This window comes from Lepidochelys olivacea, assembly GCF_965140295.1.
Source record: "Lepidochelys olivacea isolate rLepOli2 genome assembly, chromosome: 6".
Lineage (NCBI taxonomy): Eukaryota > Metazoa > Chordata > Testudines > Cheloniidae > Lepidochelys > Lepidochelys olivacea.
Genome location: NC_140416.1, coordinates 86,903,707 through 86,916,885, shown reverse-complemented (window position 1 = coordinate 86,916,885; position 13,179 = coordinate 86,903,707). Strand labels below are relative to the sequence as shown.

Here is a 13,179-nt window from a genome sequence, read left to right as displayed (position 1 = left end):
TGCACCCAGCTGAGTGGGGAGCGGCAGACCCTTCTGAGGGCGATGGAGGTGTAAAATAGACAGCAGAGTCTATCAGCTTCTGCTGACTTGAGATGTTCAGAGCTTCCCCAACAGGGAAACTCCCTGGGTTTGAGGAATCTCCCCCCCCCCCCCCAATAGGTAAATCTCTCCAGCACCTTAGAACTATCAAAGCAGGTACGGCAGCCCAAATAGCTACCCATAGGCTGCTGAGACCATCTGGTCAGGAAATTCAGAGGAAGAAGTCAATTCCTACACACTCACCATCTATGAGCAGGGGGTTGTTGATGTAGCGGGACACCAGGATATTCTCTTCCAGGGAAATCTGGTTTGGCTATAGAACAAGACACAGCATCAGTCCAAAAAGCGAGGAAACCATGAATCCAAGGGCTGACTTTACCAAGAGCCTTTCCATTCTAAAGTCATTCTGTGCCATTACAGCTGCTGCTAGGGAAAAGGCTGGCCAGTAAGAGGGTATTTAGGGTAATTAGACCCTGATCAGAAGCTTAATCAGGGTGTTATTACATTTCCAAAGAACCTGCCATCCCAGAGATCCCAAAGTGCTTTACACATAATATATAAATTTAAAACCACACACACACGTGTCCTCCTGAATTGGTCTCAATAGCTGTTTAACCGCTCCACAGTGATTATACACAAGTTAGGGGCTGGAAGTCTCAGAAATGAGAGTCACATTGACTTCCTAATACTCTGATGTTAGGTATATTGACCAAGCACAGGATTAGGGGGCTTACTTTCTTCTCAGGCATCCAGGACTGGTGATTGGTGGAGGCAGATCCAGAATAGAAGGACTAAATCCTGGGCCAAGATTTTAAATTTTGAGGGTCTCCAGCATATGGAAGGAGCAGAGTCAAGAGTGGGGGAGATGACCTCCTCACACCTTCAATCTCTGGGGCCAGATCCAGGGCTGTTACCCAGCTACTCACCCTGCCTAGCTAAGCTCCCCTTATCCCAGTGTCAGACAGCAGTGACGCTGCTGTACTGACATGGGAGCTCAGGATAGGAAGCTCCATTATAGCTTTATGACAAATACACATCAAAGCCCTGGGCAACCAGATACACTCTTCAGCATCACAGGCACAGGTCACTGACTGGGGAGGGAAGCTGTGCAACTTGCAGGCAGCAGCAACCTCTTCAGGAGACTTTTACTCTTCACTGTCTGTAAATCCCTTTCTGCCCCTTGCCACTAAAAATGGTTCAGATTGGTTAACAGATTCTTGTCCCAGTTTGTGAAGGAGCCAACTCTAATCCACCTCCCTGTCTTTCACTCACTTATGTCTGGAGATCCACATTTCCCTTGGCCTGAGCAGGAGCAATCTAGGTTAACTAAAGAGTCAGAGAGCTCAGGCTCTCTTGGTATGTCTCAGAAATGGCAGCCTGTTTTACTCTGGATCAGAGAAATAGTTGGATTTTTATTTTTTTTAAAAAACCACTTTCCATGAATAGATTCTAGAAAACACTGTGTGGAGATCACACTAAGAAAAGTGAAATCTTTGGGCCAAACCAGCTGACATACTACTGGAACAGATATACAAAGAGATCCCAGGAGGGCCCTTTCCTCAGTTCATGGCTACCTGCCCATCACTTGAGCATGCACTCCCTCTCCTTCAAACAAAGAGCAAAGCGGAGTGCAGCTCTGGAAAGAGTTACTTCATGCACTTGGCTAGCTGCTCCCTTATTCCATGGGAAAGGATCCAGGTAGAGGACAGATGAGGCAACCTGGCCCCTTCACTGCAGGGACAGAGGAGGGAGTAAATGAACACAAAGTGACTCAGCAACCAGCTTGGTAGTATGCCAGGAACATTTGCCTGTTAGTCCCTAAGGCTTGGAATCCCCTCAAACCCTCTCAGCTCCAGTTGAGACTCAATTGCCACTAGTGAGAAATTGATTCTCTGCACAGCATGCAAAGGGCAAGGCAACTACTACAGCCAGCACACTGTGCTCAGAGCATCAGCCCTCAGGAGAGGCCTGGCACCATTGGCACCATGAATCCCAGAGCTCTCTGTGTCCAGAGCACAGAACAAAGGCCTCTCCCTGCCACTCCCATAATGGGGGATTTCATTTTGCTGAAAGTTATTCAACTAATTGGGGCGATCAAACAGCCATGGGAGAAGACAACTCAGGGTCAGTGAAGGCAATGATGAATATGGGATTCAGCTCTCCATGTCAGACAGCCTGGGATCCGCACTCAGCTTTCTGGGAGTCTTCCCCAAGGCAGCCTGCACCATTAGGGAAGCCCAGGATGCAGCTGCACAGCTATTCATATTGCATCAGGAACAGTCTTTTGGTTACTGCTGCATCTGAGACTTAAAAGGTATATGTTGCAGGACATGAATCATGGAAAAACAGGATGCTGTGGGGCATGCCAGCTGCTTGGGGGTGCTGATCACCTACCAGGTACATAATGGTGCTGAAACTGACAGCAGTGCCACCTGCTGGTGAGATTACCATGGCACTTGCTAAAGGTGACAGTGGGAGGGAATGGAATGCAGCAGCATCTGGGGAAGGTCAGCATTCTGCTAAACACTTACATTGTTGATCAGGTAGACGCCTCGCCCCCTGGAAGAGGCCACAGGTTTTACTATCCAGGGACCCCTGTCCTTTGAATAAGAACCTAGTCAAGTGAGAAAAGCATGAATCTGAAATGTCTCCCAACTTTTTGTAACGGCTGCCAGGGTGTTCCCCACAATAGGAACTCTTACAGGGCTTCTAACAGTTCTAGCATGAATGTAGACAATTCCTCCACTTTTTTCCTGCTTTTCCCTATGGTGTCAGAAAGCCCCAAGTGCCCTCAGTAGGTCTGTTATTGCTTAAGCTGGAAACTGGCTTCTCTTCTCGGTCTGGTATTTCTCCTGGTGCCTCCCCCTAGCATTCCCAGATGTTGGCCAGAGATGCTATGGTGTTGGCCTACAGAAATTCTTAAGGATAAGCCCTCTGATGCTCCGACCCATTAGCCCTCCGGCACTAGGATTTCTTTCATCTGCAACTGATAATGCTGAAGGGCTCAGCTCTCACACTGAGGCTATGGGGTAAGCAACTTTCCTAGGACAGGGAGGATATAAACAAGCCAAAAAAACCTGTTTCAGATAGTGTTATTCTAGCCTCCCTTCCCTCCAATTGTTGTTGTTCACAACACAAGCTGAGTTGTTTCTCTCAGGGGCCCCAAGCACAAAACTGAATAAGCTCAATCCCCCACATACACCTACTTACTCCCTGGCTGCTGCTCAGGGCCTGGGCATTGCCAGCCAGTCACTTACTGCAGAACTCCTGGTACTCTGCAGGCAGGATGAAGGTCTGAGGTAAGATGTGGAATGTCTTGAACCCGTGGGTGTACTGCATGCGACTAACATTCTTGTACAACCTGTCTTTCCGAGTCAGTTCATAGGACCTGAAATTACAAAAGCAGCAGCTAGGTCTTCTCCATGAAGTGTCCCTCAGCAACCCACACCAGTGTCCCAACACTGAGGGTTTAGTTACTAGGGCTCTCAGCTCTGCCAGAGAAACCTCAGTCCCAACCTGCAGCATCCCCTTCTATTCCAGTCCAGGGTCTCCCTTTAGCTTTGCCAATACCCCTCAATCCTCATCTGCAGCAACTCATGCTATTCCTGTCATGGGCCTCCCAAGACAGAGACTGACCAGAACTGCCATTTTAGTGACATGGACAAACAACCCACCCAACCCCTTTCAAATGTACACCAAATAAAATGACACCCCCCCAATACCTGGGCTAGAAAGGCAAGTGCACTAAACCTAAGTACTGTCTTCTTATTGCCAGAGGAATGAGAGACAATGTGTGGCTCAGTCCTGATGCTCTGGGACCTGTGTATCACCCACCCCCCACGTTATTTAGAGACATTGAGCTTCAGTCCCCACCAGACACAAGAGCTTTGCTGAACAAATTCACTAACCTGGGGAAGTGGTTGACTTTCTGAATATCTGAGAGGGTGCGCAGCAGGTAGGGCTTCAGGTGGGATCCTGTCCACATGAGATTATAATCACTACTGTTGGGGTGTACCTGAGGATGGGACAAAGCCCAGGAGCAGATGAGACAGACAATACCACCACTAGTGGTGGACCTTTCTAGCCTAAGAGTCCCATCTACCCACTCATGGATTGGTCCCACTACAGTTTGAAATATTCCTACCCCAAGATGTTGCAGTGTTGCTAGGAGCTATTAAGTCACATCCCAACGCTAGATACAGCTGTTGGGAAAAAGCTATTTTCATGGGCACTCTCAATCCATTTTTAAACCGTTCTGAAGTCCCTCAACAATCCTGGGAGATTGAACCTTAATCCGTCTCTTAAACAAAAGAACTCAACACTCACAGGTACCTGCTGAAATATCCTGGACTGTACACAGGGTGCTGATATGGAACCTGGTAGATACTAGAGAATGATAAGCATTATAAGGCACCACCACACATGCTCCTGCCTGCTATCTTAGGGTATGAAGTGAGGCTCCAAAAGGGAAAAAAAAAAAAAAAAATAATCAACCTGTATTCTTCCAGCTAAGAATGCTTCAAAAACTGGGCTTACAATGAGAGAACAAAGAGCACCGCTGCAGAATGGCAGAATTGTGCAGTGTTCCCTGATAAACTGGCTGAAAGTTAAAAGCACCACAGGCCCAGGATCATGTGCTATATCCGGATTTGGAAAGAAGCCCAGAATTTCAACCTTTGCAGCATGTGTCCAAACTCAGTGGCTCTCAGTATCCTGGAGATCTGATGCACACACCTCGTGGAATCCATGGGCAGTCAGCATGCTGCGCACCAGGCGGCTGTCTGTTTTCACAATCTTATAGGACAAGCGATAACGCTCTGTGAAGGCAAGAGATGGAGTTAGTGACAGCATCTGAGGTACCAACAGCCTGAGTATCAAATAATAGCAAAGCAAGATACATGAACCCTGCACCGCTTCAAGAGGGAGAAGAGTGCCATTGCACTTTGCACACTGCAGTTATAAATTTTATTAAAGCTAATGTTTAAAAGCAAATTTACACAAATTAAGAGGGAAGGTACCGTACATCTGGGGTCAGGCTCAAGGTATGAGGGATTACAAGTATTGGTTACAAGGTTCACAGGATACATACACAGTACATAACCATCATAGACCCAGATTGGGGTGCGGGAGTTTTTAAAATGTCAGTGGATAAGTGGTCTCAGGTACGCCACTCACAGAATGTATTTAGAGTCCAAGTCAATACTGGTAGAGTGAATAAGTACGTGGGTGGGGTGCGTCCCTTGGTTCGTCAGGGGAGGAAGCGGGTTATTTCCCTGACTGGCATTCTTGATTACTTGAGATGGTACTGACCATAAGCTGTCTCATGAGCTGGGCATAGCGCCAACTGACTCCGCATGCTCTCAGCACTGGCTCGTTGTGCGGGTCCCACGTGCCCAAGGCCCCCCCATGACCAGGGCATGAATCTGAACCTTGTAGCCCTGGGCTCTCCAGGTGTCAGCCAGCGAGGTATATTTCAGCACCTTCCGAGCCCAGGCCTCATGGAAGGTGAGTCACTTGTTTTCAAATGGCACCATTACGTCCACCATGACGACCACCTTCTTTTCTGCATCATCATGACGATGTCAGGTCACAGTCGGCTGTCCGTTCTGCGGATGGCGGAGTTGATGGTGATCTTCCCTAGGGATGGCTGAATGACTTTCATCAGCCGGTTCTGGATGGTGGTGTAGCAGTGCCACCAGGCTCCGGATTGGTGCTGGCATCCACACGGGATGTTAGGTAGGGTCTTGGAGTAGCACTTTGCACCCTGCAGTTATACTATATCCCTGATGAGTCTCTAGATGCAATAGCACTTGGCAAAGCACAGGGTTACACAAGATCCCTGTGCAACTCTGAGTGGAACAGCACATAGTGATGCAGCAGTGGATTATACCAATCCCTCAGTGGTCAAATTTCTTCCTTTAGTCAGTCCAGTCTCTTATGGCCGGAGATACCATCTGTTCACAGACTTTTCAGATATTTGATTCCCAACAAACTCCTGATTTCTTTACAGGTCTCTTCATGGGCTCTTTTGCAACACTCCAGAGTGTTATCCTAATATCTTCTGCACACCTCAAAACAAGTCCATGCAGCCAAGACTGTTTGGTTTATGCCACAGGCCCCACATTAACATGCACAGTTGTGGATGTGGCACTGGTCCCAGAACTTGAATGCTCACACCACAGCAGTCATCTAATGCCCACACTACACAGTCATCTAATGAATGAGACATGAGCAAAGGGAGCAGCATTGGATTTTGAGTCTGTACAAATGCAAGGAGCAGGAGGACTGGGGTGAGTAAAATAGTACAAAGTTTGAAAGAGAAAAAAATCAGTATCCACAGTGATTCACAGAACCAAGAGCAGTAAGCAGCATTGGAAGTATCAAAAATAAAGAACTAAATTAAAAGATTAGTGGATAGAGGAGACAACAATGTAATTTATGTGGAACTATTAATTTAAGGGAGTTCAGCAACAAAAGAAATCGTCATGGGGCTGGAATAATGGATTGACAAACCAAGGTACAGAAGAATTAGCATGAGGCTGAAGAATTGCATAGGTTAGTTCAAGCTAGAAATAAAGAAGCAAACCAAGTGCAGAAAAGTAGATTGAATCTCAGGGAACTTGTTCATATTGCTAAGAACTGGTCTCCAGAGGGCAGGGGTAGGTGCCTCACGACTCAAAACATTTAAACCTGGACTGGACAAAACCCTTGAGAACAAGCCAGGTTGGACTAGTCTTGTCTATGTCCAGTTTCTATGAAACTGACAGGACACCACACCACTATAAGGCCCTCAGAGTAAGAGCAACCCCACCTACCAGCATACAAGCACTGATCTCGGACACAGATTACATGGGCCTAAAGTTCTCCCCGCACAGGTTATCTATCCTACCTAAAAGGGCCATAGACATTCCTGCCTGGGCTCGACATAAGCAATTAGAGCATCAATCAATAGGAGGGGGAAAGTGTCTGCATCTTAATGAAAGAAGCCAAGGGGAATTCAGCTTTTTCCTAATTCTTTACATACAACCTGAGTCTTGGCAATAGAAATGCTCCCAGCACCCAATGCAAGGAGATCAACTCTTGCAATTCCTGACCATTTACAAGGGCTCTACCTTTCTACGTGATTTTTTACTCTCCCTAGCTGAAGCTAAAATGCTTTGGTTTCCCAGCCCCAATATCACAAGAGATTGGACTTCCTTTTGTTTACGTCTACTTCTCTGCTAACAGTCCTGATAACAGAGATGGACCAAGAAATTAGTAGGGTTTGTTACGGTCAATGCTGCAGTTGGGCCAGCAAGGGGCACTTGCATAATTTCTGATGTGTCCCACTAAAACTGCCCAGGTTTGTGTGTTTTTAACTTCTTGACTATGGAGTCATGAATTACCATCTAGATCGGGGTGGGCAAACTTTTTGGCCCCAGGGCCACATCTGGGTCGGGAAATTGCATGCAGGGCATGAATGTAGGGTTGGGGTGCAGGAGGGAGGGAGTGCAGTATGCAGGAAGGGGCTCAGGGCAAGGGGTTGGCACGCAGGAGGTGTGCAGCGTGCAGGAAGGGGCTCAGGGCAAGGGGTTGGAGTGCAGGAGGGGTGCAGGGTGTGCAAGGGGCTCAGGGCAGGGGGTTGGGGTATGGGATGCAGGAGGGGTGCAGGCTCTGGCCTGGTGCTGCTTACCTTGAGCAGCTCCAGGGTGGCAGTGGGGCTGAAAGGGGTGAGGTGCACAGAGGGCTGCACCCGCTGACCTTGCCTGCGGGTACCTCCCCTGAAGTGCCCATTGGCCATGGTTCCCCATTCCCAGCCAATGGGGACTGCAGGGGGGCAGTGCCTGCAGGCAAGGGCTGTGCATGAAGCCTGCTAACCCCGCTCTCTTAGGGGCTGCAAAGAGATGGTACCAGCCACTTCTAGCAGTGACGTGCAGCCAGTGCAGGCAGGAAGCCTGCCTTGGTACCACAGGGGTGGCAATCCCATGGGTCGTAGTTTGCCCACCCCGATCTAGATTCTAATACAAACACAAGTCAATGAACCATTTAGAAGCAACTAGGTCCAGTCCAGAACCAAGTCAGGTCTCATTCAAGGGAGAACAGCCACTCTCCTCAACTCAGCCCTCTAGTTGCAGAATGTTTTCCAAACAGGTGGCTCCCAACACTGGCTTGAGCAACAAGAAAAAAAAATTGTGACCAATCCCAAAACATGGCCAATCCAGACAACCCCTCCTGACATCTCCTTTCCCACCTCAGAAAGGAGGAAGGCACCTGCTTGGAGGCTACCCAGTCCTTCTCCACACTGCAGCAGGCCTAGAGTTGGCACAGCTCACTGCACCCACCTCCAATCAGGCGGATGTAACTGTCCTTGGTCAGAATGGCTTCTGCATGAAACACCAATATGGGGATCCTCCTGCAGCCACCAGTCCACATGACGCATGGGTGATCCCTGCAACAGAGAGATGGTTAACAACATGAGAGCAGCTGAGCCTCATGCATACACAGTGGATTACTCACTATGAAGGGGTCCTGGTTAGTCCTCCTACAGCAGTGTCATACAGTCCCAGGCTTGCACACCAGCCTGCAAGTGTGATATGCTTAAAGTACGAGTAAATCCTAACCCAAAGCCACCTTTTTTGTGTCAGTCCAATCCAGAACAAAGCAGGTCTCATTCAAGGAAGAACAGTCACCCTCCACAACACAGGCCTCTAGGTGTGGGATTTTTCCAGACAGCATTGGCTTGACCAAGAACAAGAAAGAACTGTCACCAATCCCAAAACATGGCCAATCCAGACAACCCCTCCTGAAATCTCTACTTTCCCTCCTTCATTTTACCTTTGGCTTTTATATTTAATTTATATAACTGGTTAAGTAACTTGCATGACTTCCGAGAAGAGCCTCACACTTCTCTGCTAAAGGTCTCAGGAATCACATCTCTACACAAAGCAAGATCTATACCCAAGAACAGAGGAATACAGCAAGCACCATATCCACATTCCTAGCCCCACCGACCCAAGCAAAGCAGGAGCCATTCTGCAATATAAGGATTGCATACCAGTTCACTGCTGCCTGGCTTCAGATATGTACTCCCAAGTGCGCTATGTGGCCACTGTGCTGGCATCCTGGGCTCAGAAATTAAACAAGCAACAAGAATCACACATTGTTCTACACACCAGGTGATGCTATCGGCACCTTTTCTTTTTAACTTATGTCAAAGACAGTAGGATTGCAGCCCAGAATTCCACAGGGTTGTCCATGGCCACTCGGCCGCCTACGGAGGCTAGAGGTGCCAGAATCCAATAATCTATTTTGAGCCAAGCAGCCAGGCCACACTGCATACTGGGATCAGTAGCCCCTATTAAAAGGGGAGGACAGTTGCAATCTATTCAATTTGATCCCAGTTCAGTCCAACCCTTAGCTAGGTAGTTTGGGCATAGCCCCTTTTGCACCTCAGTCTTGCTTCCTCTCTTTGGTTTTGCAGATTTTTTAAAAAGTTATTTTTTGTTAAGGTACCTAAACACAGAACACTACAAGATAAGCCTGGCAACAGCTCAGTGGTTTGAGCATTGGCCTACTAAACCCAGGGTTGTGAGTTCAGTCCTTGAGGTGGGCCTGGTCCTTGAGGTGGGGATCGGTCCTGCTTTGAGCAGGGGGTTGGACTAGATGACCTCCTGATGTCCCTTCCAACCCTGATATTCTATGAAACAGGAATGGAAACAGAAACTGTATTGTACCAAACAGAAACTTTAAGATTGGCTAAACTGACAGTGCCCTGTTGTTGCCTAGCACTGGCCACATCTCACTATGCAGTGTCAACATGACATTGCCTTAAAGCCCCAGACTATCAGTGCAAACACACTGAAGTTTGTATGTGTTCAAAGGCTCAGCACCAGGATGGAGCACCTTCTCTATCAGCAGATCAGTGGCCTACTTTACCTGCACTGAGGTAGCCAGTTCCATAACAAGGAAGAGAAAAGCCTGCAGCTAAAGTTGACAGTCTGGTGAATGTGTCTGTACAACTTATGAATCCTGGTTGATACAATACTGAAGTTGTAAAACTACTTCATCACAGAATGCGCCTCTATGCATATCCAGCATGGACTGACAACCTATAGAATGTCCACACCAGACTAAGGACAATGGAGAGTACTTAACTTTAAACAAGTGTACTCTGACCAGACAGATATGCTCAGCAGGTTAGCTGGAGCTGGAAGAACATAATTCCCCAACTTGTCTGCAAGGAGTGGGAAAGTAAAGACGAAAACTTGTGTTTTAGAATCCTGTACACAGTGTCTGCATTTAACATGTTATATGTACTACATGTGCCTTGAAGAGGTAAGCTGTGGGCTCAGAACACCCACCCAACTGGAATTCTGGAAGGCGGTAAGTCTGAGGGGTCCGCACTGAGCCTAGCGGCTGGGCAAGGAACCACCTGACTGCACCTCTCAGGCAGGAGTGCTAGAAAGAAGATCTGCACCCCAAGAGTGTGCCCAGAGATCCTAAGACAGTGGCAATGGCTGGTCTCCATTCAGAGAGAGTAATTAAAATATTTAGGGATTCAGCAGTCTGGTGGGTGGCCAAGAGGGGGCACGCCTCTGGAGCTGTGACAAGACTTTAAGCAGCTGAAGAGAAATGCAGCACAAACTATTGAAAGCTACTGTGTAAATATAAAAGCACAAAAGGCAAAATTTATCATCCTGTCTAAGTGGATAAAGCTCAGAGTCCTTATAACTCACTGCCAAGGAAAATCAAACATGAATAGTTACAGAAAAACACCCTGGGAGGGGGTAGGACATCTTTTAGATCTACATGGATTATTCAGAAGAGAAAAAGACACATACGGAAGGGCAGATATGCAGAGATGTAAAATTTTTGGCATTATCGGTAGCTTCTTCAGACACATGCCAGAGGGATGTTGGTCAGGCAAAACAAGCAACATTTCTATTAGGTGAGGCTACAGTCCAGGGTCTGAGCTGACAAGGCTGCAGCAGATACTAGCTAGTTTGCTAGGCCTGCATCATCAGACTGCGTGCTCGGAGATATTGAAAGTTCCTAATGTAGCCTTGCCCCTGGAAGTGCTTACCCTTGGTCACTGTAGAACTCATTCCAGGGTACATGACGACTTAGTGTATTGGGTAGGATATAGAGCCTCCCACCTCCAATCCTTGCTTCAAATCCCACCCAGGTGGATAGTGGACCCCAAAGATCTATTCAGCCAATATGCAGTGTCATTGTAGCTGCGTTTGTCCCATGAAATTAGAGCAGGGGTAGGCAACCTGCGGCATGCAAGCTGATTTTCAGTGGCACTCACACTGCCTGGGTCCTGGCCACTGGTCCCGGAGGCTCCACTGCTGGCCTGGAGTACTGGCCGCCGGTCCCCTGCCAGCTGGGGTTCTGTCCACTAGCCCTGCTCAGCCCGCTGCCAGCCCCCGGGCACTCAGCCAGCAGCTGGCGTGAGGGGTGCAGACAGGGGCAAGGAGGAACACAGCTCAGCACCCCCACCTTAAAAACTGTTCCAGGATATTTTTAAGTCCTGATTTGCTACTTACATCACTATCACACCACGTGGAACAGCACACTGCGTTTGACATTGAGATTAGAATGTACATGCAAAAACTGGACTCCGAATTTTCTGACTGATTTCAAGATTTCCAGCGATTTGGCCCAATGCTTTCTTTTCTAATTAAACCTGAAAAGTTCAGTGAAAGCAACTTGGATTCGTCTGTATTTCAGTGGATAGGTGTTGAAGATTTCAAAATGCAGCTCATTCAGTTAAAGCTCAGAATTGTGGGCATCAAAGTTTGGACATCTGTGGAGTGCACTTGAAGCTACTGAGAGAGATCATGGGGCCTCTATTCTCACCTGCTGGACGTCCCTGCCAGTGAAATTTAACTGTTTGAAGAAAATTGCATTTGTATTGCTTTCAGCATTTGGATCCACATACCTTTGTGAACAGGTATTTTCATACATGAAATCAGTCCTCTGTCACTCTTGGAGCGAGTTAACAACCGTTCACTCAGAAGCCTGTGTGCAGCTTAAAATATCCAAATACGTGCCAGACATTGGAAAACTCAGCAAGGAAAAGCAAGGGCAAGGATCACACTAAACTGGTAAGATCTGCATTTTAATTTAATTTTAAATGAAGCTTCTTAAACATTTTAAAAACCTTATTTACTTTACATACAACAATAGTTTAGTTATATATTATAGACTTATAGAAAGATACCTTCTAAAAACGTTAAAATGTATTACTGGAACACGAAACCTTAAATTGGAGTGAATAAATGAAGACTTGGCACACCACTTCTGAAAGGTTGCCGACCCCTGAATTAGAGGGACAAGATGGGTGATGTAATATCCTTTATTGGAGAGACTTCTGTTGATGAAAGACAAGCTTTTGAACTTACATGTCTTCTTCAGATCGGACCTGAGGAAGAGCTCTGTGTAAGCTCAAAAGCTTGTCTCTCACCAATAGAAGATGGTTCAGCCAATATGAAATAAATCCCTGGCTTCAATGCAATTCCTGCCAAACAGGTGTCTACATCAAAAAACCACCAGCACAAATGTCCCCCCTTCACCTTTACAATCTCAGGAGAAAGGCCAATAACTGAAAGAATCATAAAATCTGAATTCTCTCCAGGACAGGGGAAGGCACACTGTGGGTGAGGCACAAAGGATTCAGTCTCCAAGGGCTCCTTTTTAGAGCAGTGGGCATTACACAGGATTCTCTGCTTGTGCCCCAGCTAGATCCCTGTTTTTACCATTCTTTGAATCTGTTGAGTTCTGGGCTTAGTGGTCCCTCCCTCACCTGCCCACCAACCCAATATTAAAACAGGCTGAGACTTTTCACCAGTGATAAACTCTTAAAAAAAAGTCATTCAATATGCTTGCCTGTACCTTTGGGTACAAATGAATAGAGAGGTACCTGTCTACCTCCACCCCACTTCTGCATTTCTAGACAGAGGTGCACAAGAAGCTTCCTGTATGGGCACCTTCTCAAAGCTGAGGTAAAGAAGTAATCTGCATGGGCTCCCTCCCCACATGGGATAGGAAAGATCATTTTTCCCCATAGACCATCCAATGTATCAGACCAAATGTGAACATTTAAACAAACATTTATTTTCCCTAAATAAAAGGCAAGCCCCATCTATGCTCCCTTCC

At 47.2% G+C, this 13,179-nt stretch overlaps 1 protein-coding gene across 5 annotated transcripts in view; it reads right to left on the bottom strand.

Moving 5' to 3' along the window:
- TTLL5 (tubulin tyrosine ligase like 5) overlaps positions 1-13,179 on the bottom strand; it is a 208,431-nt gene that overhangs the window by 192,698 nt on the left and 2,554 nt on the right. For all 5 annotated transcript variants that reach the window (XM_084630661.1, XM_084630660.1, XM_084630663.1 and 2 more), the window contains exons 3-8: positions 8,361-8,467; positions 4,774-4,856; positions 3,948-4,054; positions 3,297-3,427; positions 2,571-2,653; positions 283-352 (exon numbers count right to left, since the gene is read on the bottom strand). In XM_084630661.1, coding sequence (XP_084486787.1) covers positions 283-352; positions 2,571-2,653; positions 3,297-3,427; positions 3,948-4,054; positions 4,774-4,856; positions 8,361-8,467 — 581 coding nt within the window. The remainder of the gene's footprint in view (positions 1-282; positions 353-2,570; positions 2,654-3,296; positions 3,428-3,947; positions 4,055-4,773; positions 4,857-8,360; positions 8,468-13,179) is intronic.